The 26,633-nt window shown below is 44.2% G+C and overlaps 1 protein-coding gene across 2 annotated transcripts in view; it reads left to right on the forward strand.

The window, feature by feature from the left end:
- The window catches only part of LOC109889269 (septin-7-like), a 45,710-nt gene that overhangs the window by 11,764 nt on the left and 7,313 nt on the right, over positions 1 to 26,633 (forward strand). Inside the window, exons 3-6 of one of the 2 annotated variants that reach the window (XM_020480583.2) lie at positions 1,179 to 1,278; positions 17,891 to 17,997; positions 21,207 to 21,307; positions 21,465 to 21,599. In XM_020480583.2, the coding sequence (XP_020336172.1) occupies positions 1,179 to 1,278; positions 17,891 to 17,997; positions 21,207 to 21,307; positions 21,465 to 21,599 (443 nt within the window). The remainder of the gene's footprint in view (positions 1 to 1,178; positions 1,279 to 17,890; positions 17,998 to 21,206; positions 21,308 to 21,464; positions 21,600 to 26,633) is intronic. The other variant, XM_031822687.1, reaches the window with a different exon arrangement.

Consider the following 26,633-nt stretch of genomic DNA (forward strand, 5'->3'; position numbering starts at 1 on the left):
ACTGCATCAGATGTCCTGGCCTTCACAATCACCCGACCTCAACCCAATTGAGATGGTTTGGGATGAGTTGGACCGCAGAGTGAAGGAAAAGCATGATTGTTGGAAAAGCATTCCAGATGAAGCTGGTTGAGAGTGTGCAAAGGCTGGCTACTTTGAAGATTCTGAAATATAAAATAAATTTGGATTTGTTGAATCCTTTTTTTGGTTACAACATGATTCCATATGTGTTATTTCACCGTTTTGATGTCTTCACTATTATTCTACAATGTAGAAAAAATAAGAAAAACCCTTGAATGCGCAGGTGTGTCCAAACTTTTGATTGGTACTGTACATATAACTAGGAATAAAGTGACTAGGCAACAGGATAGATAGTTAACTTTAACAGCAGCGTATGTGATGAGTCAAAAGTGTAAGTACAAACAGGGTCAATGCAGATAGTCTGCATATATTGCTTGGGGGTAGAAGCTATTCCGGGTCCTGTTGGTTCTAGACTTGCTTGCCATGTGGTAGCAGAGAGAACAGACTATGACTTGGGTGGCTGGACATACCAAAAGTGTTTGCTATCTTAGCAGCCCTATTGTTTTCTGATTCTGTAGGATAAGTGAGAGGACACATGTTTTCAGGGTGGTAGACAGTGGCCCACTGGGTTGCTGTGTAGGAGTGACTAGTGTGGCCCCTCTCTCTACCCGAGTTTTCCATTGGGACACGAGAGCCGTTAGCAGGGGTGAGCAGCAATCAATTGTACTTGCCTTGTGTAGCGTGCATGACAACGCGCTGGGAGAGGATGAGATTACAGCAGGCAGGGGGAGAGGGAGGAATGGAGAAATACAGTACCAGAGAGAAGGAGAACACACAACTTGGGAACGCCTTGGCTGTCATCTGGTGTGAGATCCATGGTCTCCATGATGACGTCTCTCAGATGATGGATATGATACAACTGGTAAATAAACAGGGGGAGCAGTTAGACTACCTTACCCATTTTACTCACCTCACCCCCAAAACCCTGTTCCAGTTTTACCCCTCTCCTTCAATGGTGCTTTGTCACTCCCGGCCAGAGAAATTTTAATCTAAAACCAACTCTTTGTCTCCGTGGGAGTGTGTACGCACATGCCGTGTACATAATCTCAAGGTGTTTGTCCCCCCGGAAGATTCCAGAGTAACTCTGTGTTTTCTTCCAGCAGAGGAATCTGGAGGGGTATGTGGGGTTCGCCAACCTCCCAAACCAGGTGTACAGGAAGTCAGTGAAGAGGGGCTTTGAGTTCACACTAATGGTTGTTGGTGAGTCACTTTGTCTGCTTATTTTTTTATCTGTCTCTGTCTGTCTCTGTCTGTCTGAAAAAGGAATGTAAAACCATGCCATTTGAGGTTTAATATTTAGTTTGAATGGATTGTGTGGATCGGTGTGTTTTTCCGATGTCTCTGCATGGAATTGAAGTTGAAATGTCATTGGACATTTGAGTTATGACAATGTGTTAATTATTTGTACATCTCTAGATCTCTATACTGGAAAACTTGTGGATTGAAGAATTAGCAAACCACAGAATGTATGAATGAACTTGTTGGAATCTGGTGTCTAAGAAGATAAGATGGGTAGAGAATGTAGGCTTGATGGGTTATACACATTCAGACACACAATCACATGTTTATTGAATCATCACTCTGCATGAGGCAATTGATGTCAGGGTATACAGTATTCAAATTGTATTGTTCACATTCACATATATTTAGCAGATGTTATTGCTGGTGTAGTGAAATGCTTGTGCAGTAGTATCTAAAAAAGATTCACAACAATCCACACATCTAAATGAATGGAATTAAGAAATGTATAAATATTAGATTGAGCAATGTCGGAGTGGCATTGACTAAAATACAGTAGAATAGAATACAGTATATACATGGGATGAGTAAAGCAGTATGTAAACATTATTTAAATATTATTAAAGTGACAAGTGTTCTATTATTAAAGTGGCCAGTGATTCCATGTCTATGTATACAGGGCAACAGCCTCTAAGGTGCAGAGTTGGGTAACCGGGTGGAGGCCGGCTAGTGATGGCTATTTAAGTTTGATGGCCTTGAGATGGAAGCTGTTTTTCAGTCTCACTGTCCCAACTTTGATGCACCTGTACTGACCTCGCCTTCTGGATGATAGCGGGGTGAACAGGTAGTTGCTCGGGTAGTTGATGTCCTTGATTTATCTTTTCGGCCTTCCTGTGACATCGGGTGCTGAAGGTGTCCTGGAGGGCAGGCAGTGTGCCCCCGGTGATGCGTTGGGCAGACCGCACTACCCTCTGGAGAGCCCTGCACTTGTGGGAGGTGCAGTTGCTGTACCAGGCGGTGATACAGCCTGACAGGATGCTTTCCATGGTGCATCTGTAAAAGTTTTTGGGTTTTAGGGGCCAAGTCAAATTTCTTCAGCCTTCTGAGGTTGAAGAGATGCTGTTGCACCTTCTTCACCACACTGTCTGTGTGGGTGGACCATTTCATATCGTCAGTGACGTGATGTGCCGAGGAAATTGAAGCTTTCCTCCTTCTCCACTGTGGTAATGTCTGTGGATGGGGGCGTGCTCCCTCTGCTCTTTTCTGAAGTCCACAATCTGCTCCTTTGTTTTGTTGACATTGAGGGAGAGGTTATTTTCCTGGCACCACTCTCCTAGGGTCTCGTCATTGTTGGTAATCAGGCCTACTACTGTTGTGTCTAGAGGTCGACCAATTATGATTTTTCAATGCCGATACCGATTATTGGAGGACCAAAAAAAGCCGATACCGATTAATCTGCCGCTTTTTAATATTATTGATTTATATATATATATGTGTATATGTATGTGTGTGTGTAATGAAGACAATTACAACAATACTGAATGAACACTTTTATTTTAACTTAATCCATAAATAAAATCATGAAACCTATTCAATTTGGTTTAAATAATGCAAAAACTGTGTTGGAGAAAGTGCAATATGTGCCATGTAAAAAAGCTAACGTTTAAGTTCCTTGCTCAGAAAATGAGAACATCTGAAAGCTGGTGGTTCCTTTTTAACATGAGTCTTCAATATTCCCAGGTAAGAAGTTTTAGGTTGTAGTTATTCAAGGAATTATAGGACTATTTCTCTCTATACCATTTGTATTTCATTTACCTTTGATTATTGGATGTTCTTATAGGCACTTTAGTATTGCCAGTCTAATCTCGGGAGTTGATAGGCTTGAAGTCATAAACAGCGCAATGCTTGAAGCACAGCGAAGAGCTGCTGGCAAACGCAGGAAAGTGCTGTCTGGATTAATGCTTACGAGCCTGCTGCTACCTACCACCGCTTAGTCAGACTGCTCTATCAAATATTAAATCATAGACTTAATTAGAATATAATAAACACACAGAAATACGAGCCTTTGGACATTAATATGGTCAAATCCGGAAACTATAATTTCGAAAACAAAACCTTTATTCTTTTAGTGAAACAAGGCTGAACCTTTCCGTATTTTATCGAACTGGCGGCAACCCTAAGTCTAAATATTGCTGTTACATTGCACAACCTTCAATGTTTTGTCATAATTATGTAAAATTCTGGCAAATTAATTACTGTCTTTGTTAGGAAGAAATGGTCTTCACACAGTTCAACGAGCCAAGCGGCCCAAACTGCTGCATATACCCTGACTCTGCTTGCACAGAACGCAAGAGAAGTGACAATTTCCCTAGTGAAAAGAAATTCACGTTAGCAGGCAATATTAACTAAATATTCAGGTTTACATTTTTTTACTTGTGTATTGATTTTAAGAAAGGCATTATGTTTATGTACATTGGTGCAGCGACAGTGCTTTTTTCGCCAATGCGCTTGTTAAATCATCACCCGTTTGGCGAAGTAGGCTGTGATTCAAAGATAAATTAACAGGCATCGCATTGATTATATGCAACGCAGGACACGCTAGATAAACCATGTGTAGTTAACTAGTGATTTATGTTAAGATTGTTTTTTATAAGATCAGTTTAATGCTAGCTAGCAACTTACCTTGGCTCCTTGCTGCACTCGCGTAACAGGTGGTCAGCCTGCCACACAGTCTCTTTGTGGAGTGCAATGTAATTGGCCATAATTGGTGGAAGAGTAGGGTAACATTGCACAGCAAGAACTGGCACATCTGGTGCAGTCTGAGGAGGAGATGCACTGCAGTACTTAATGCAGCTAGTGGCCACACCAAATACTGAGTGTCACTTGATTTTGACCCCCCCCCCCCCCCCTTTTGTTCAAGGACAGATGTTAGTCACATGTATGTGGAACTTGTTCAATTTATGTCTGTTGTTATGCTCATACAAATATTTACACATTGTTAAGTTTGCTGAAAATAAACACAGTTGACAGTGAGAGGACATTTCTTTTTCTGCTGAGTTTACTTCTGGTGTACCAAAACACAAGACACTGTCGGTGTGATCAAGGCGTAACATCCTCTGCAATGCAAACACAGAGTTCCATTGGTGTGATCGAGGCATTACGGAGGAGAGTCCCGACCAGTGCGATTCGCAAATAATTATTCCTGTCCGTGTTATTAAATAACACCTTTACCCTGTTCATGTAAAAATGACCAAAAGCTCTGACAGTTGTCATTTAGTACGGTGAACCTGGCAATCAAAGTCCCAATCAGTAGTTAATGTGCAATCAACAAGATGTGAAATGTGACCCCTCCTGTATCCTACACAGCTCTTCTGGTAAAAAATGCATTTGGTAACAGTGACCCAGCAAATTACATTGGTTGTCCCTCAATTAATGAGCCTATGATTTAATATTTTGTGAAAGCCATTTTACAAACATCTGAATGCTGAAGGTGCTGTGTAGATGTAGCCTACGAATATTAGAACAAGGATTGGGTAGGCCTACCTGTCGTTGCCGCGAACTGTACACAGTTGTTATCTGACTTGTAGATCAACGTCATACTCCGTTACATGCATAACATTTTGATAGGCTGAAGAAGAGGAAGCATCAATTCAGTCACAACAGATTAGATGTATTTTCAGAATGAGGCCGAAATGAATGAGTGAATTTTTTTTTTTGTAAACTGGCGATTCGTAACGTTTGAATTGGTTTTCTTATGGATGCATGCTTCATTTGGATCTGTTTGGGCTTCCGCGGACCGATGCACTCGCATGTTACGCATCGGTCCCCGGTTCAAATGTCTATCTGTGAATCAGTACATCCCTACTTTCAGCCTTGTTACATATGGGCCTCTCTTTAATTCTTTTTGGCTCTAACCACTGCATACCCCAGCTGGGCCAAATGTTACACGTACAAAATGTGAAGTGTGGAAGAGCGAACAAGCACAAAAGTGTTTGAGAGAGACAGTGAGAGACACTGAGTGTACAAAACATTAAGAACACCTGCTCTTTCCATGACACCGACTGACCAGGTGAAAGCTATGATCCCTTATTGATGTCACTTGTGTCAGTGTAGATGAGTGGGAGGAGACCAGTTAAAGAAGGGTTTTAAGCCATGAGACAGTTGACACATGGATTGTGTATGTGTGCCATTCAGAGGGTGAATGGGCAAGACAAAAGATTGAAGTGCCTTTTGAACGGGTTGTGGTAGTAGGAGCCAGGTGCACCAGTTTGTATCAAGATCTGCAATGCTGCTTGATTTTTCACGCTCAACAGTTTCCTGTGTGTATCAAGAATGGGCCACCACCCAAAGGACATGCAGCCAACTTGACACAGCTGTGGGAAGCATTGGAGTCGACATGGGCCAGCATCCTTGTGGAATGCTTTTGACACCTTGTAGAGTCCATGCCCTGACGAATTGAAGCTGTTCTGAGGTCAAAAGGGGTGCAACTCAATATAACACATTTAGATGCACACTATTGCGAAACTCTACCTATATCACTGTGAGAGTGTTAGAGAGTGCACTTTCAGGCAAGTAGAGTGAGCTGTAGCTGTGTGAAGATTGGCTGTAATGGAAGCCAGCTGGGTTCACTGTTTTGACAGGCTAGGGCTCTGTTTGGGTCTTGACTGAAAGTGAATCCACTCGCTTGTTAGAGCCCAGTCGCTTGGAAGTGTCTCCACTGTTCCGCTGTCACAGAACTTTGGCTCGGGACAATTGTTTTCCCTCCAAAAATCTGGGAAGGATTTAAACCTGTTTCCTGGCTTTTTGGCCAGCTGGCAGTTTCTGTAGCTAACTTTGGAAAGATTGGAAAGATCCGTGCTGCTGTACAAGGTTATCCAAATCCATGATATACTGTAGGAACAAAGTGGAGTCTAAACAGCCCACTATAACAACTCACCTCACAAGACCTAAGAATTTACAACCCTGCACAACACTTGGAAGTGGAGCTTCTCTTTACTCAGTCAGTGCCTAGCAGTGGATCCCAGTCTGTGTTATCTCCTGTTAGCCATTATGTCTGTGTCTACTTGCCTGCCTGCCTGTCTGTCTCCTGGTTGTGTGTAAGCTCTCTGTGTGCGTTCTGATAAGAAGGTCTGACAGGCTTAGCTCTGACTGGCTTGCTTGCTGACCTGGCAGGGGACCCAGGCTTTGGCTGAGTAATCTATGGGATTAACTGTAGTTTTCTTTGTGTAGTTCACTCACCAGTGTTTGTACTGAGGCCTTGGCTTGGCCCACATCTCCTCTACTACCCATTCATCTTCCCCTAGCCTATATAACACAGTCCTCCACCATCCCATATTCAATGCCAGTCTATTTTCACCTATTGCTTTCATCCAACTCATCTTTTTACTGTCATCTGCTAACCCTTGTTTACTGTTCACTGACCAAAAGGATAGCATTACCTTAGAAGCATAGAACCATGAAAAGAAAGGATGTTTTCAGAAATCGATGTTCCAGGTGAATCGTAAAGGAAATCTCATCACATTACAAGATGACAGAGCCACTAAGAAAGTATTTGAGAAATGTATTTCTCAATGATTTATTATGGCCCTTGGCGGTAAGACACAGCAAGATAATGTGTGTGATCAGTGGGACTGCTGCTGGGTGTGTGAGTGACTGTGTGTGGGAGGCGCTGCTGCTGCAGGGTGTGTGAGTGACTGTGTTTGGGAGGCGCTGCTGCTGCAGGGTGTGTGAGTGACTGTGTGTGGGAGGCGCTGCTGCTGCAGAGTGTGTGAGTGACTGTGTGTGGGAGGCGCTGCTGCTGCAGGGTGTGTGAGTGACTGTGTGTGGGAGGCGCTGCTGCTGCAGGGTGTGTGAGTGACTGTGTTTGGGAGGCGCTGCTGCTGCAGGGTGTGTGAGTGACTGTGTGTGGGAGGCGCTGCTGCTGCAGAGTATGCACATGTCCTGTATGACCTCACACGTGCTGTTTCTGTTTAGACTCAGAGGTTCAAAGTTAAACTTTTATACATTACTCACTCTCTCTCACATCTCTAGAAACTGGCTCACATTGTCTATTTTAAGATCAGGTGTTTATAGTCAGTGGAGTGTAGCCAATCTATCTGTAAGGCTACCAGAGTGTTTCCTTTTGGACCCAATACACTTGCTAATCATTTATAACAGTTTGAGGTTATCAAGATTGTGCCCTATGTCCATCCTTGTGAGTTGCAGATCTTTATCACAATAGAGATGACCTTTGACCCTACTGCAGCCATCCCTTTTCTCCTGAACAATAGCGTTTATCACTACTGAATTCAGTCCCACTGAAACATCCCTACTCACATTCTCTCTCTTCCCTTCCCCCTCTTACCCTTTCTTTCCTCTCCCTTCCCCCTCTTTCTCCCTTCTCTTTTTAGTGTGTGTCGGCCAGATGTCTCATTTGACTCCGATTCAAGCCCACATGTCTGTTAGTTAGGGGAGGAGAGCTCTGTGTTTGTCAGTGGTAAAGAGCTACAGGCATACCGACTATAAGCACCAGGAGCCCCTTTCTGTGGGCGAGGTGAAGAGAGGAGCGAGGGGTCTGGCCGGGCACGGGAGGGGCGCTGGGTCAAGGGGCCTGTCAGGATGTCGAGGGCCAGCTGCTGCCCCATGGGTAATTTTTGGTTGGCCATTTAGTATGTTGACAGGAAGAAAGTAGAGATAAAAAGCCAGGAATGTTAATAATCTCCTGGGAAATGTACCCTGTGTCCATCTGTATGTCTGTCCCCATAGCCCTTTCAATCAGTCGCTCTCTAACTGTTCTTCACTACTCTACATCCGTTCCCTCCCTATCTGCATTTTCTCTTCACCTGACTCTTAGTCTCTCCCTCTGTCCCCCTCACACTGCTCAGTTAATGTTCTTGTAATGAAAGAACGAGGGGGGAGTGAGAGGGGGTTCAACCAGCCATCCATCCATGCAGCTCTGGGTCATCAGGGACAGGGTCTATTTATGGAGAGTGTGTTTCCAGAGATCATGTGAACCATTATTTAATTAACTGAGAGGAAGGCTAATTCATTTGGACTTGCCCTCCGGAAGAGGGGGGGGGGGGGGGTGAGTGAGCCCTATCATTGGTCAAAGCTGTCAGCTAGTTTGTACCACAGAACAGCCGCTGTCACAACTAACTGTATGTGGTATGTCAACTGTTGTTGTACCATGATTTTGACCCCCATGAGTTACCATGGGTTCAGGGGAGACTGGTGGGAGGCGCTATAGGAGGACAGGCTCATTGTAATGGCTGGAATGTAATAAATGTTTGTTTGAAACCGTTCCATTTATTCCATTCCAGGCTCTGCATTAGGTTAATGCCGATATCTGGCAAACCAAACTAGTGTGCTCGCTTGAAAAATTAGAAAAAAGCACAATAGTTCTGTTTGAGAGACCATAGCCAGTATACACTTCCTCAAAATAGTCAGAATGAATCTAAGATAACTCAATAAATCTGTCATTAATTTTGACGTTTTTGCCGAGGACATTTTAATCGTGCAATTTTACATCAAACTAAAATATTATTCCAAGATGTCGTAGCAGTGCAGATGTGTTTTGTTCGTCCTCTCGTGTACTTTTGTATTTTTTGTATATATTTCAATTTTATTTTCAATCTCTTCTCCATTTTAGTTAAATTATACCTTCCGGTAACCTGCTTCACCCAATGTGATACGGAACCGCAATTATTTTTAGACCCTATAGCAAGAACCACCTAGCCATCAGAAGCTAATTAACTAAAGCTATTTAGTCATTGTTAGCCACTGCTAGCGGCCTTTACCTTCTGCACAGATTCCAGCCCTTTTTTTGTTTTTTGCCTGGATAATACTCGCCAGCCTAGCAGTAACGGACTGTCTCTCCACTACAACGCCGGATTCATACCGTAAACTCTGGACCATTACTCCTGATCTTCACAGCTATCTAGCACCCACCGAGTTACCCAGTACCGAAGCTATCTCGGCCTACTCAGTTGTTCACCCGGACTCCACCCAAACACGGCTAGAACACACTACTCCACCAGATAATTGCCATAAGCTCTGGACCTTGCCACCGGATCACCGCTGCTACCAGGTGGCAATAGTGGCTAACACCCCTGCCCCGAAGCTAGCACCAGTTAGCCGTGAGACAGGCGCATCTCCTGGCTAGAACACTAAATTACTACAACTACAATACCTCTTTCGCCATCTGGCTTGGATCCTTAGTCGACACGGCGCCCAGCCGCACGACTACGACTGGTCTGCCGACGAATACTCCATCCGCTGTGCCTTCAACTGGCCTCCGTCGGAGCAGACACTTCTACTAGCCCCGGGCTACTAACTTTAAACGCCGTGTCGCTAACGTAGTAGCGACTACTCCGCGGCTTCTCTGTTCCATCTATTGCTGCCCTCTGGACCCTATGATCACTTGGCTACATAGCTGATGCCTGCTGGACTGTCCATTAATCATGGTACTCCATTCTGTTTATTTTTTCAACCCTCTCTTCCCATTCATCGCCATTTTACCTGTTGTTGTTTTAGCTGATTAGCTGTTGTCTCACCCGTTGTTGTCTTAGCTAGCTCTCCAAATCAACACCTGTGATTACTTTGTCTCGCTGTATGCCTCTTTCATATGTCAATATGCCGTGTATACTGTTGTTTAGGTTAGTTATCATTGTTTTTGTTTACAATGGAGCCCCTAGTTCCACTCATTATACCTCCTTTGTCCCAGCTCCCACACATTATAGCCAGCTTATCCAGAGATACAACTTCTCTTATCATCACTCAGTGCCTGGGCATCCTCCGCTGTAGCCACACCCCACCATACCCCTGTTTGCACATTATGCCCTGAATCTATTCTACCACGCCCAGAAATCTGCTCCTTTTATTCTTTGTCCCCAACGCTCTAGGCGACCAGTTTTGATATCCTTTAGCCGTACCCTCATCCTACTCCTCCTCAGTTCCTCGGGTGATGTGGAGGTAAACTCAGGCCCTGCGTGTCCCCAGGCACCTTCATTTGTTGACTTCTGTGATCGAAAAATCCTTGGTTTCATGCATTTCAACATCAGGAGCCACCTCCCTAAGTTTGTTTTACTCACTACTTTAGCACACTCCGCCAACCCTGATGTCCTTGCCGTGTCTGAATCCTGGCTTATGAAAGGCCACCAACAATTCTGAGATTTCCATACCCAACTACAACATTTTCCATCAAGATAGAACTGCCAAAGGGGGAGGAGTTGCAATCTACTGCAGAGATAGAACTTTGCAGGCTGTCATACTTTCCAGGTCTATACCCAAACAGTTTGAACTTCTCATTTTAAAAATGAACCTCTCCAAAAATAATTCTCTCACTGTTCCCGCCTGCTATTGACCCCCTCGCTCCCAGCTGTGCCCTGGACACCATTTGTGAATTGATCGCCCCCCATCTAGCTTCAGAGTTCGTTCTGTTAGGTGACCTAAACTGGGATATGCTTAACACCCCGGCAGTCCAACAATCTAAGCTAGATGCCCTCAATCTCACACAAAGCATCAAGGAACCCACCAGGTAGAACCCTAAATCCGTAAACATGGGTACCCTCAGACATTATCCTGACCAACTTGCCCTCCAAATACACCTCTGCTGTTTTCAATCAGGATCTCAGTGATCACTGCCTCATTGCCTGTATCCGCTATGGGTCCGCAGTAAAACGACCACCCCTCATCACTGTCAAATGCTCCCTAAAACACATCTGCGAGCAGGCCTTTCTAATCGACCTGGCCCGGGTATCCTGGAAAGATATTGACCTCATCCCGTCAGTCGAGGATGCCTGGACATTCTTTAAAAGTAATTTCCTCACCATCTTAAATAAGCATGCCCTATTCAAAAATTCTAGAACTAAGAACAGATATAGCCCTTGGTTCACTCCAGACCTGACTGCCCTTGACCAGCACAAAAACATCCTGTGGCTGACTGCAATAGCATCGAATAGTCCCAGCGATATGTAACTGTTCAGGGAAGTCAGGAACCAATACACGCAGTCAGTCAGGAAAGCAAAGGCTATCTTCTTCAAGCAGAAATTCGCATCCTGTAGCTCTAACTCCAAAAGGTTTTGGGACACTAAAGTCCATGGTGAACAAGAGCACCTCCTCCCAGCTGCCCACTGCACTGAGGCTAGGTAACACAGTCACCACTGATAAATCCATGATAATCGAACATTTCTATAAGCATTTCTCAACGGCTGGCCATGCCTTTCTCCTGTCTACTCCAACCCCGGCCAACAGCTCCCCCCCACCCCGCAGCTACTCGCCCAAGCCCTCCCCAGCTTCTCCTTCACCCAAATCTAGACAGCAGATGTTCTGAAAGAGCTGCAAAAACTGGACCTGTACAAATCGGCTGGACTAGATAATCTGGACCCTCTCTTTCTAAAACTATCCGCCGCCATTGTTGCAACCCCTATAACCAGCCTGTTCAACCTCTCTTTCGTATCGTCTGAGATCCCTAAAGATTGGAAAGCTGCCGCGGTCATCCCCCTCTTCAAAGGGGGTGACACCCTAGACCCAAACTGTTACAGACCTATATTCATCCTGCCCTGCCTATCTAAAGTCTTCGAAAGCCAAGTTAAAAAACAGATCACTGACCATTTTGAATCCCACCGTACCTTCTCCGCTGTGCATCCGGTTTCCGAGCCGGTCACTGGTGCACCTCAGCCACGCTCAAGGTAATAAATTATATCATATCCGCCATCGATAAAAGACAGTACTGTGCAGCCGTCTTCATCGACCTGGCCAAGGCTTTCGACTCTGTCAATCACCATATTCTTATCGGCAGACTCGTTGGTTTTTCTAATGACTGCCTCGCCTGGTTCACTAACTACTTTGCAGACAGAGTTCACTGTATCAAATTGGAGGGCATGTTGTCCGGACCTCTGGCAGTCTCTATGGGGGTACCACAGGGTTCAATTCTCGGGCCGACTCTTCTCTGTATATATCAATTATGTCGCTCTTGCTGCGGGCCATTTCCTGATCCACCTCTATGCAGACAAACCATTCTGTATACTACTGGCCCTTCCTTGGACACTGTGCTAACTAACCTCCAAACGAGCTTCAATGCCATACAACACTCCTTCCGTGGTCTCCAACTGGTCTTAAACACTAGTAAAACCAAATGCATGCTTTTCAACCGTTCGCTACCCGCACCCGCCCGCCCGACTAGCATCACCACCCTGGACGGTTCTGACCTAGAATATGTGGACAACTATAAATACCTAGGTGTCTGGCTAGACTGTAAACTCTCCTTCCAGACTCATATCAAACATCTCCAATCCAAAATCAAATCTAGAATCGGCTTTCTATTTCGCAACAAAGCCTCCTTCACTCACGCTGCCAAACTTACCCTGGTAAAACTGACTATCCTACCGATCCTCGACTTCGGCGATGTCATCCACAAAATAGCTTCCAACACTACTCAGCAAACTGGATGCAGTCTATCACAGTGCCATCCGTTTTGTTACCAAATCACCTTGTACCACCCACCACTGCGACCTGTATGCTCTAGTCAGCCCTCGCTACATATTCGTTGCCAGACCCACTGGCTCCAGGTCATCTATAGGTCTATGCTAGGTAAAGCTCTGCCTTATCTCAGTTCACAGGTCACGATAATAACACCCACCTGTAGCACACATTCCAGCAGATATATCTCACTGATCATCCCCAAAGCCAACACCTCATTTGGCCACCTTTTCTTCCAGTTCCCTGCTGCCAATGACTGGAACGAATTGCAAAAATCGCAGAAGTTGGAGACTTTTATTTATTTCCCTCACCAACTTTAAACATCAACTATCTGAGCAGCTAACCGATCACTGCAACTGTACATAGTCCATCTGTAAATAACCCACCCAATCTACCTACCTCATCCCCATACTGTTTTTATTTGATTTACTTTTCTATTTTGCACACCAGTATCTCTACTTGCACATCATCTGCTCATTTATCATTCCAGTGTTCATCTGCTAAATTGTAATTATTCGCTCCTATGGCCTATTTATTGCCTACCCCCTCATGCCTTTTGCGCACACTGTATATAGACTTTATTTTTTCTACTGTGTTATTGATTTGTTTATCGTTTACTCCATGTGTAACTCTGTTGTTGTCTGTGTCACACTGCTTTCGTTATCTAGGCCATGTCGCAGTTGCAAATGAGAACTTGTTCTCAACTAGCCTACCTGGTTAAATAAAGGTGAAATAAAAAATAATCATTTTGACGTTTTTGCCGAGGAGATTTTAGTCGTGCAATTTTACATCCAACTAAAATGTTTGAAGTATTTTTCATATTTTTTTTGTTGTTGCATGAAACAAGTGGTTTCTTATTCAATGACAACAGACTTTATTGAAGAATCCCTACTGTTGACCAATCACAGACGAAGAGGTGTAGACTTCGGCCCCGAACTACGGCTTTCCTCCAGAAAAGATATTTCGTGCCCGAACAGCCCCCAAAAAAACTCAAGTCTAAAATGTTGTCATAATATATGGACCAACTTGACCAAACGGTTGCGGAAGCCTTTATAGGTGGAGTACACTGCAGAGGACATTTGTTTTTAATTTGTGATGCATCCTCTTTGGAGTAGTTCTATTCTGTGTTTGGTTAGTGCCCTGTGTTGTGGCTGGGCTGTTGTGGCTCTCTTGCTGCTTTTCCACTGAAACAGTGTTACTCTAGTGTATACACCATTATGTTATGCTAGGGAAGTTGTTTCCATAGCTAGGGCTGACAGTGAGCAGAATCAACAACCTCTGCATAATCAAAACAGTTGCTTTGTGAAAAGGCGTAGCCTAGTGGGTAGAGCATTGGACTAGTAACCGAAAAGTTCAAATCCCTGACAAGGTACAAATCTGTCGTTCTGCCCCTGAACAGGCAGTTAACCCACTGTTCCTAGGCCGTCATTGAAAATAAGAATTTGTTCTTAACTGACTTACCAGGTTAAATAAAGGTCAAATAAAAAATAAATAAAAATGCATGTAAATTCAAGCTGAGAAGTACCAGTGGCCTGGCTTTGGCCCTAACTGAGAGCAGGTTCTCCGGAGCCATGGCCCAGAGAGAGACTGGTGCCGGCCCGCGATATAGAAACAGAAAAGTCTGAGCCTTTTGGGTAAAACACCATGGTAAATCCTGAATGGAAATGCACCATTTAAGTGGAGTGTTTGGGGAGATGGGGGCCAGGGGGGTGTAATTGATCTGGGACAGCAGCATGAGAGGGGTGGATGGAAGATGAAGTAGGGGTTGGTTTTTAGATGGTAGGAAATGGTTCAAGTTCTTTTTGGTAATAATAGGCCTACAGAGTCTAGGAAAAGTATGTGAACCCTTTGGAATTTCCTGGATTTCTGCATAAATTGGTCATCAAATTTGATCTGATCTTAATCTAAGTCACAACAATAGACAAACATAGTGTGCTTAAACTAATAACACACAAATTATTGTATTTTTCTTGTCTATATTGAAAACATAATTTAAACATTCACAGTGTAGGTTGGAAAAGGTATCTGAACCCTTAGGCTAATGACTTCTCCAAAAGCTAATTGGAGTCAGGAGTCAGCTAACGTGGAGTCTAATCGATGAGATTGGAGATGTTAGTTAGAGCTGCCTTGCTCACAAAATGTGAGTTTTAAGATTAAGAATAGTTGACTTGCATAAAGCTGGAAAGTGTTACAAAAGTATCTCTAAAAGCCTTGATGTTCATCAGTCCACGGTAGGACAAATTGTCTATAAATTGAGAAAGTTCAGCACTGTTGCTACTCTCCCTAGGAGTAGCCGTCCTGCAAAGAGGAATGCAAGAGCACAGTGCAGAATGTTCAATGAGGTTAAGAAGAATCCTAGTGTCAGCTAAAGACTTACAGAAATCTCTGGAACATGCTGACATCTCTGACGAGTCTACGATACGTAAAACACTAAAGAATGGTTTTCATGGGAGGACACCACGGAAGAACCCACTGCCGTCCAAAAAAAACATTGCTGCAGGTCTGAAGTTTGTAAAAGTGCACCTGGATGTTCCAAAATATTCTGTGGACAGATGAAACTACAGTTGAGTTGTTTGGAAGGAACACACTGTGTGGAGAGAAAAAGGCACAGCACACCAACATCAAAACCTCATCCCAACTGTAAAGTATGGTGGAGGGGGAGCATCATGGTTTGGGGCTGCTTTGCTACCTGGACAGCTTGCTATCATCGACAGAAAAATGAATTCCAAAGTTTATCAAGACATTTTGCAGGGGAATGTTAGGCTGTCTGTCCGCCAATTGCGTCACCCAACTTCTGTTGAGCTTCAACAGGACAACGACCCAAAACACAGAAGTAAATCAACAGCAGAATGGCTTCAACAGAAGATGATATGCCTTCTGAAGTGGCCCAGTCAGAGTCCTGACCTCAACCCGATTTTGAGATACTGTGGCATGACCTCAAGAGCAGTTCACACCAGACATCCCAAGAATATTGCTGAACTGAAACAGTTTTGTAAGGAGGAATGGTCCAAAATTCCTCCTGACTGTTGTGCCGGTCTGATCCTCCACTACAGAAAATGTTTGGTTGAGGTTATTGCTGCCAAAGGAGGGTCAACCAGTTATTAAATCCAATGGTTCACATACTTTTCCCACCCTGCACTGTGAATGTTTACACGGTGTGTTCAATAAAGACATGAAAACGTATAATTGTTTGTTATTAGTTTAAGCAGACTTTGTCTATTGTTGTGACCTATACGAAGATCAGATCAAATTGTATGACTAATTTATGCAGAAATACAGGTATTTCCAATTTCACATACTTTTTCTTGCCACTGTATAAAGGATAATAGATATATTATTTCTCCACGTGTCAGTGTTTGGTTATTCATTTGCTTTTCTCGCCAACATCAGCAAGCGGTCACACTCACCCTCAAACTAACAAAGGATGAGGAGGCTCTAGGCTAGTGACCAGAGCTGAAAGCTCTTCAGCTGCATCTCTATGCCAGGATTCCAATAGAGTTAATATTGCATTTCTCAAACTTTTTATTTTATTTTTAAGTATCCTGTATTTTTTATTTTTTTTCTAATCCAGTGAACTCTGATCCTAATTCTGTTCTCCGCAGTGTCTAAACCCAAAACGCAGATGAATATCCCAGGACCCAGACTCAGAACAGGGTCTCTCTCTATCTGGGTGTTATAGATCCATGCTGCATGCATGAGAGGCAGAGAGAAACAGATGATCCCCAATACCAGATTTCAAGGCCACAGAGAGGGGAGGGTGACTGGCTGTGTGTGACTGGCTTCCATTAGAATGCCTTTGTAACTGCTATCAGGCTCCAGGGCATGTCTTCTCTGCTTTAGCTGCACACTCCTGACCCTCTGTGGTCCCCCTCCATTCCCCTCAGAGAGACGTAGGAGATGCACTTATGTCCCACCCCCCTTCTGGTTTGGGAGGGTGACCACCTCCAGCATGGGCGAGGGGCTGGGATGTGTAAATTTACCCAGCAGTTACAGTATGTCTGTTACCTCCTGGTTAAACAGTGTGTTTAAAGAGCCAGGGATCCTGTAATCCAGTGCTGTTTGTCAGCCAGCGGTGAGCTGAGAAGTGTCTTGGTGCGGAGGAACTGCCCAGAGTCTGCACCTCAAAGAGCGGGTCTGTGTGAAGGTTAAGAGAAACACTGGAATCTGAGGATTTCACAACTGTTCAGGACAACCTGATAATTATCTGGGATTCAGTCATCATAATTTGTGGTGGCAGATGATTTGGTTGTAAATGTAATGTAGTATTGTATGCAGAGATGAACACATACAACCCCACTCATCTAAACAGTCAGTCATTATCAGGCAGTATTGATGGAAGAGAGAGGGCCCCATGAACCTCCCCTCAAGTTTGTTTTATGTTGTGCTGTTACGATTTCCTATAAGTGATCCCCTTAACCCCAAGAACATGTCTTGGAGCAGTAGTATGGGTTGTGGTGGGGTGCCCCCTGCTGGGACCATGGTGGTAGTGCTGCTGTTGCTCAGCTGCTAGTGGGTTGGTCCTGCTGGAGCATGCCAGGCAACCTTCCTTTTACAATCCCCTACCCCCTGAACACTGGAGTAGTCTCTCCCCAGCACAGTTTGCCAGATGCCCACTCATTAATCACTGTAACATGTAAGTGGGAGGGGTGTGTGTGTATGTATGTATGTATGTGTGTGTGTGTGTGTGTGTGATCTGTAAACTAATGGGTCATATAGTCAAACCGTCAACATGCCGAATGATTCTAATGTCAGGGTGGGAAGAAAGGGGAAGGAACATTTGGAAGAGTGACATGCTTTATTCCATCGGACTACACGCCTTCTCTCTGGCAGATGCACTTTTGACCTTTCCCAGTCAGACACGGAATCAGCTTTGTATATCCTGTGCTGCAGTTCTTTGGGACAGAGATTACCTTCAAACCTTAGACTGTGACTGTGTCACTACAGGGTGTGTATGATGTTAGTAAGTATGTTGAAGTGTATGCATAGGCAAATGAAGGCTTAATTAACTGTATGCTGAAACATGTTGGTTTTACCTATGTTATTTTAGCTATGGTGTTGGTGGATTACATGGATTGACAATGTAACTGATGTCTGATCTCCTTAACTCCTCCCATAGGTGAGTCAGGATTGGGGAAATCCACGCTCATCAACTCCCTCTTCCTGACTGACCTGTACTCCAAGGATTACCCAGGGCCATCCCTACGGATCAAGAAGACTGTTCAGGTAGCCCACATCCCTCTCTCCTCGACCTCTCACCCCTGACCTAACCTACCTCTCATCCATGTTTGTCTCGCTTCAGGACTGGCACTACTCCCAAAAACCCTCCATTCTCTCTCTAGCTGGTTCCAACTCCCCCTGGGCTCAATCCTCCCTCCTCACCTCTAACCATCCCCCATATCCAAACAGATGTGGGAGTTCAACACAACCAAAGGCCAGAGATCACACAGCAAACAAACCCAATTCCCACTGGATGGTTAAGGTGGCCAGGTCAGAGGCAACGCACCCAGAGAACCAGCAGCCTTATATGGCCTTGATATGGACAGGTGAAGAGGCTGCATCTGGAGGACCAGGGGAGGGGAGGGAGGGGTGTAGGCTAGTTAAGGGTGTTTGGGGAGGTTTGTGTGGTCTCGATTTAGAATGGGGACAAGGAGGGGAGGAGAGGGGAATAAGTTGGACTCAGGCGTGCTGGTTCCTCTTGGTGCCTGAAGGGGTCAGTAGGAGGTTAGGAATGTTCCCATGAAACTCAACACCCAGTGGTGGTGTTGAGAGACACCACTAGACTGCCATCTGAGGCATCCTGTAATAACCTCCTGTCTTTATGACACATATGCAAAGGCACACACACACACAGGGGTGGTGCTTGATATTTGGGTTCATACTGAGAGCACGGATGTGCTGGGAGTTAGTAACCATGGCAGGCACGTGCACAGATCGGGGTCTACCTGTTCAGAGCACCTAGTCCTTTGCTCTACCACTCGCCAAGTGCCCTTTGTGGGTGGTGACATTTTTAAAAATTTTGTTCTGAATCCAAGGTAAGTCGCCTTGACGTTGTCAAGTTCGCCACCCCCGGCTGTTGGTTGGTTGCACCTGTTGGTCTGCCCTGTACGGAGCTCGCACGCCCCCGGCTGTTGGTTGGTTGCACCTGTTGGTCTGCCCTGTAAGGAGCTCGCACGCCCCCGGCTGTTGGTCTGCCCTGTACGGAGCTCGCACGCCCCCGGCTGTTGGTTGGTTGCACCTGTTGGTCTGCCCTGTAAGGAGCTCGCACGCCCCCGGCTGTTGGTTGGTTGCACCTGTTGGTCTGCCCTGTACGGAGCTCGCACGCCCCCGGCTGTTGGTTGATTGCACCTGTTGGTCTGCCCTGTACGGAGCTCGCACGCCCCCGGCTGTTGGTCTACCCTGTATGGAGCTCGCACGCCCCCGGCTGTTGGTCTGCCCTGTATGGAGCTCGCACGCCCCCGGCTGTTGGTCTGCCCTGTATGGAGCTCGCACGCCCCCGGCTGTTGGTCTGCCCTGTATGGAGCTCGCACGCCCCCGGCTGTTGGTCTGCCCTGTACGGAGCTCGCACGCCCCCGGCTGTTGGTTGGTTGCACCTGTTGGTCTGCCCTGTATGGAGCTCGCACGCCCCCGGCTGTTGGTCTGCCCTGTACGGAGCTCGCACGCCCCCGGCTGTTGGTTGGTTGCACCTGTTGGTCTGCCCTGTACGGAGCTCGCACGCCCCTGGCTGTTGGTTGGTTGCACCTGTTGGTCTGCCCTGTACGGAGCTCGCACGCCCCCGGCTGTTGGTTGGTTGCACCTGTTGGTCTGCCCTGTACGGAGCTCGCACGCCCCCGGTATCCAAACACTCATGTCTTGAGAAGCAGTCACCGGTCAAGTGTGTGTTGTTAGCTACCTAGTTTAAATATCAACAGTACTGCCACAGCAGCTGCAGCATAACATTTTATTAACACTTGATAACACTTCATTTACACGATCAACAGTATTGGGTCTGGTTGGCTGATGGCCTACCCACAGTAGAGAGGAGCAGCTACATCCACGACCCTCCGACCCAACTCCATCCCTTCTTCAGTCAGGAGTTGCACGTGTGTCAGGGCAGCAGCAACACAGCTAGTCTAGACTCTAGCCAACCACCATACATTAAAATATCCACACAAGCCACTAGCTGCCCATATATCAAGAGTTAGAAGATTATTAATAACATATTATGAAGTTATTTAAGAGCACTGAAGATAAATCTCAATCAGTGCGTGGGCCTGAGCCATGGTAAGTTACAATCTCCTGAAATTAGAATCACTGTCATATAAAGCTGCTCCAAAACAATGTGTTTGTGAGCGAATGTTTGACTTCACTTTTGAATGTAGACAGAAATAAGCTGTTTTGCACATTTTTTGAGGCCTGAGATTCCTGGTTGTGTCTCAGGGGTCCCTGTGGTTCCTTGCTGATGTGTTTGGTTCTCCATTGAGGAGTGTGTCCAATGTTTAGGAATGGAACCGTTTGGGTCGGCCAGATCCACAGTGTAAATGTGGAGGGGTAGACTTGGGGCAAGTGAGCTGTGTGATGTGGCCACTGAGGGGTAGACTTGGGGCAAGTGAGCTGTGTGATGTGGCCACTGAGGGGTAGACTTGGGGCAAGTGAGCTGTGTGATGTAGCCACTGAGGGGTAGACTTGGGGGAAGTGAGCTGTGTGATGTGGCCACTGAGGGGTAGACTTGGGGCAAGTGAGCTGTGTGATGTGGCCACTGAGGGGTAGACTTGGGGCAAGTGAGCTGTGTGATGTGGCCACTGAGGAAACGGGAAGAGTATTTACATTCCAATAAATCTCTTAACAATCTCTTATGTTTGTCAAATGGTCACATTCTGTCAACTCAGATTTCACTGAACTGATGGGTGTGTATTTTGGGGGTTTTCTTCCTTTGTTTTTCATTCACTGAAGTTCATTTTTAAGCAGATATGCGCACACACACACACAGTCACACACACACACAGTCACACACACACACAGTCACACACACACAGTCACACACACACAGTCACACACACACACACACACACACACACACACACACACACACACACACACACACACAGTCAAACACTTACAAAAGTGTTTTGAATGCTTGATATATGCCCAGCTCTTTGAGTGTTTAGAGAGACTGAAAGGTGTCAATCCAAAATAACTACCCTTGTGAAACGAAAGTATGCAGCCAAACAGAGAGCCGCTGAAACTAACAGCAGCAGGGAGAGAATGATATATTAGTCTCCTGAACTGAGAAGAAGAAAAAAAATCAACCAACCCTATATCACTGAGTCCCAGCTGCCACTCTGATCAAGAGAACGTGATGACACTATTGATGAACTGTAGTGTGTGGAGGCGCTGAGGGATAACATGGGAACTATGGAGTGCTGTTTTAGAGAAACTGTGTTGCTGTTTTACAGGTGGAGCAGTCCAAGGTTCTGGTGAAGGAAGGGGGTGTCCAACTCACTCTCACCATCGTCGATACACCAGGGTTCGGAGATGCAGTGGATAATAGTAACTGGTGAGTATTGGGAGTAATAGTGAGCATGTATGAATGACATAGTTTGTATGTTGTGTAGGTGTGAATATATGCTCTCTGAGTCAATGAGAGCCTACATGTAGAGTAAACAACATTTTCCTATTTTCTCTCTCTCTCTCCTTAATCATCCCCCTCTCAGCTGGCAGCCTGTCATTAACTACATTGACAGTAAGTGTGAGGACTTCCTGAATGCGGAGTCCAGGGTGAACCGAAGACTGATGCCAGACAACAGGGTTCACTGCTGCCTGTACTTCATCGCCCCCTCTGGCCATGGGTGAGTACTGACACTGACAGGCCTTGTAGGGACAGGCCCTTTGTCATGGACCAGTACTACAATGATGCCGTAGAACATACAGTATGTATGATGCCTATGCTACCCACCTTGTCTCATAAAGAGACTCGTATGAGCTGAAGCACACTTGGTATACAGTATGTGTACTGGATAACATGGATCATAGAAATTCTAGATTTAAAAACATTCCCTCTATATAATAAAATATGCCATTTAACAATAATCCAAAGTGACTTAGTCATGGGTGCATTGATTTTACGTATGGGTGGTCCTGGGAATCGAACCCACTACTCTGGCATTGTAAGCGCCAAAGCCATGCTCTACCAACTGAGCTACAGAGGACCACTTCCCTGTGCTGCTTCTGAGTTAAAGTACCCACATATTTGTATGTGTGTTACACTCATTGTTATATAAGCCATGATGCTATTGCTTCTATATGCTTTTGATCGTGTGCCTTTGCCTTTATCTATGCTTCTCTGCCTGCCTATGTATGTGAGGCTGAATGTGAACATGAGTGGATTGGATTGTAGGCGTAGCGATGGGTTCACATATGTGAGTGGGAAGTGAGAGAGAGATGTAGGCTGCCAATGTTGTGACCCACAAGGTTGCATAACACCCACTAGACTGAGCGTGCTCTGTGGAAGATGAGCGTTCTCACCATCACTGGGCCAGCTAATCAGGAGGCAGCAGCTCGCTGAGGAGCCCCAGAGCTCAGAATCCCTGGGAACGGGAGGTTTTAGTTTCAGCCTAGAAAATTGCCTCAATAGCAACTCTGCTAGGTCCACAATTTGTATCATAGCACAACCTCACACCTTTTAACAAACCATGATTGCTGTAATTATATGCAGCAATAAGGAGTAGGGACACATGGTTGCTGTAATTATATGCAGCCATAAGGAGACACATGGTTGCTGTAATTCTATAAGACCCACCCAAGGTGATGTATTAAGAGATCAGAGGTCATGTCAGCCCTTGCCTCTGACCCCCCTGCTCCTGATAATGTGGAGAGAAATTCAGAACATGACATTTAATCTTTGTCAGGTCTGTCTCCGTCTCTCTCCCCACACTTCATAAGCCTCCTTTATTCCTGTGACCTGTAAACAGCTGGAGTGTTGCTCTGTATCTCTACATTCATGGAATACTCTGCCCCCTCCAGGCCTTCCCTCCGGTCCCTGGACAGAACTCACTCTCTCAGGCCACTGAGAAGAATAGCCCCTTTGTCCACCTACTCCCTCACCAGCCAGAGTGAGAACAAAGAGAATCCCTCATGAGCCCACCATGACATAAATATTAGTGGTGGCTGACTGTAAAAACACCATGACATACATATTAGTGGTGGCTGACTGTAAAAACACCATGACATAAATATTAGTGGTGGCTGACTGTAAAAACACCATGACATAAATATTAGTGGTGGCTGACTTTAAAAACACCATGACATAAATATTAGTGGTGGCTGACTGTAAAAACACCATGACATAAATATTAGTGGTGGCTGACTGTAAAAACACCATGACATACATATTAGTGGTGGCTGACTGTAAAAACACCATGACATAAATATTAGTGGTGGCTGACTGTAAAAACACCATGACATAAATATTAGTGGTGGCTGACTGTAAAAACACCATGACATAAATATTAGTGGTGGCTGACTGTAAAAACACCATGACATAAATATTAGTGGTGGCTGACTGTAAAAACACCATGACATAATTATTAGTGGTGGCTGACTGTAAAAACACCATGACATAAATATTAGTGGTCGCTGACTGTAAAAACACCATGACATAATTATTAGTGGTGGCTGACTGTAAAAACACCATGACATAAATATTAGTGGTCGCTGACTGTAAAAACACCATGACATAAATATTAGTGGTGGCTGACTGTAAAAACACCATGACATAAATATTAGTGGTGGCTGACTGTAAAAACACCATGACATAATTATTAGTGGTGGCTGACTGTAAAAACACCATGACATAAATATTAGTGGTGGCTGACTGTAAAAACACCATGACATAAATATTAGTGGTGGCTGACTGTAAAAACACCATGACATAAATATTAGTGGTGGCTGACTGTAAAAACACCATGACATAAATATTAGTGGTGGCTGACTGTAAAAACACCATGACATAAATATTAGTGGTGGCTGACTGTAAAAACACCATGACATAAATATTAGTGGTGGCTGACTGTAAAAACACCATGACATAAATATTAGTGGTGGCTGACTGTAAAAACACCATGACATAAATATGAGTGGTGGCTGACTGTAAAAACACCATGACATAAATATGAGTGGTGGCTGACTGTAAAAACACCATGACATAAATATTAGTGGTCGCTGACTGTAAAAACACCATGACATAAATATTAGTGGTGGCTGACTGTAAAAACACCATGACATAAATATTAGTGGTGGCTGACTGTAAAAACACCATGACATAATTATTAGTGGTGGCTGACTGTAAAAACACCATGACATAAATATTAGTGGTGGCTGACTTTAAAAACACCATGACATAATTATTAGTGGTGGCTGACTAAAAACACCATGACATAATTATTAGTGGTGGCTGACTGTAAAAACACCATGACATAATTATTTGTGGTCGCTGACTGTAAAAACACCATGACATAAATATTAGTGGTGGCTGACTGTAAAAACACCATGACATAAATATTAGTGGTGGCTGACTGTAAAAACACCATGACATAATTATTAGTGGTGGCTGACTGTAAAAACACCATGACATAATTATTAGTGGTGGCTGACTGTAAAAACACCATGACATAAATATTAGTGGTCGCTGACTGTAAAAACACCATGACATAAATATTAGTGGTGGCTGACTGTAAAAACACCATGACATAAATATTAGTGGTGGCTGACTGTAAAAACACCATGACATAATTATTAGTGGTGGCTGACTGTAAAAACACCATGACATAAATATTAGTGGTGGCTGACTTTAAAAACACCATGACATAATTATTAGTGGTGGCTGACTAAAAACACCATGACATAATTATTAGTGGTGGCTGACTGTAAAAACACCATGACATAATTATTAGTGGTCGCTGACTGTAAAAACACCATGACATAAATATTAGTGGTGGCTGACTGTAAAAACACCATGACATAATTATTAGTGGTGGCTGACTGTAAAAACACCATGACATAATTATTAGTGGTGGCTGACTGTAAAAACACCATGACATAATTATTAGTGGTGGCTGACTGTAAAAACACCATGACATAAATATTAGTGGTGGCTGACTGTAAAAACACCATGACATAAATATTAGTGGTGGCTGACTGTAAAAACACCATGACATAATTATTAGTGGTGGCTGACTGTAAAAACACCATGACATAAATATTAGTGGTGGCTGACTGTAAAAACACCATGACATAAATATTAGTGGTGGCTGACCCTAAAAACACCATGACATAATTATTAGTGGTGGCTGACTGTAAAAACACCATGACATAATTATTAGTGGTGGCTGACTGTAAAAACACCATGACATAATTATTAGTGGTGGCTGACTGTAAAAACACCATGACATAATTATTAGTGGTGGCTGACTGTAAAAACACCATGACATAAATATTAGTGGTGGCTGACTGTAAAAACACCATGACATAATTATTAGTGGTGGCTGACTGTAAAAACACCATGACATAAATATTAGTGGTGGCTGACTGTAAAAACACCATGACATAAATATTAGTGGTGGCTGACTGTAAAAACACCATGACATAAATATTAGTGGTGGCTGACTGTAAAAACACCATGACATAAATATTAGTGGTCGCTGACTGTAAAAACACCATGACATAAATATTAGTGGTCGCTGACTGTAAAAACACCATGACATAAATATTAGTGGTGGCTGACTGTAAAAACACCATGACATAATTATTAGTGGTGGCTGACTGTAAAAACACCATGACATAATTATTAGTGGTCGCTGACTGTAAAAACACCATGACATAATTATTAGTGGTGGCTGACTGTAAAAACACCATGACATAATTATTAGTGGTGGCTGACTGTAAAAACACCATGACATACATATTAGTGGTGGCTGACTGTAAAAACACCATGACATAAATATTAGTGGTGGCTGACTGTAAAAACACCATGACATAAATATTAGTGGTGGCTGACTGTAAAAACACCATGACATAAATATTAGTGGTGGCTGACTGTAAAAACACCATGACATAATTATTAGTGGTGGCTGACTGTAAAAACACCATGACATACATATTAGTGGTGGCTGACTGTAAAAACACCATGACATAAATATTAGTGGTGGCTGACTGTAAAAACACCATGACATAATTATTAGTGGTCGCTGACTGTAAAAACACCATGACATAATTATTAGTGGTGGCTGACTGTAAAAACACCATGACATAATTATTAGTGGTCGCTGACTGTAAAAACACCATGACATAATTATTAGTGGTGGCTGACTGTAAAAACACCATGACATAAATATTAGTGGTGGCTGACTGTAAAAACACCATGACATAATTATTAGTGGTGGCTGACTGTAAAAACACCATGACATAATTATTAGTGGTCGCTGACTGTAAAAAAATAAATTACAGAAAAATAAGTCAGTCACTGTTTCTTTGATTCCTTTGTACCCCCACTGTGTTTTCATGCCAGTGACCCTCTACCGGTGACATAATGAACTGCATCAGTTTGAGCATGAAGTGTACTTATGGTGTTCGTGATATGTCGGAAACTCTGACATTTCCGACTTGCTAACCTAGGCGGAAGAGTCGGATCCTGAGTTTCCCAATTGGGAGGTATCAAAATCAACCAGAATGAAGCTCTACGCAAATAACTTACATTCACTTTAACGCAGAGGTTCTGAATCTCCGACATGGTGTGAATGCAGCATAACTGCAGAGAATTATTCAGGACGATGTCACATCAAAGCATAGGTCAGCCTTCCCTGCCTGCCTGTGTTTGTCTGACTGGA

The sequence above is a fragment of the Oncorhynchus kisutch genome, linkage group LG4 (genome assembly GCF_002021735.2).
Source record: "Oncorhynchus kisutch isolate 150728-3 linkage group LG4, Okis_V2, whole genome shotgun sequence".
NCBI classification, from domain to species: Eukaryota; Metazoa; Chordata; class Actinopteri; order Salmoniformes; family Salmonidae; genus Oncorhynchus; species Oncorhynchus kisutch.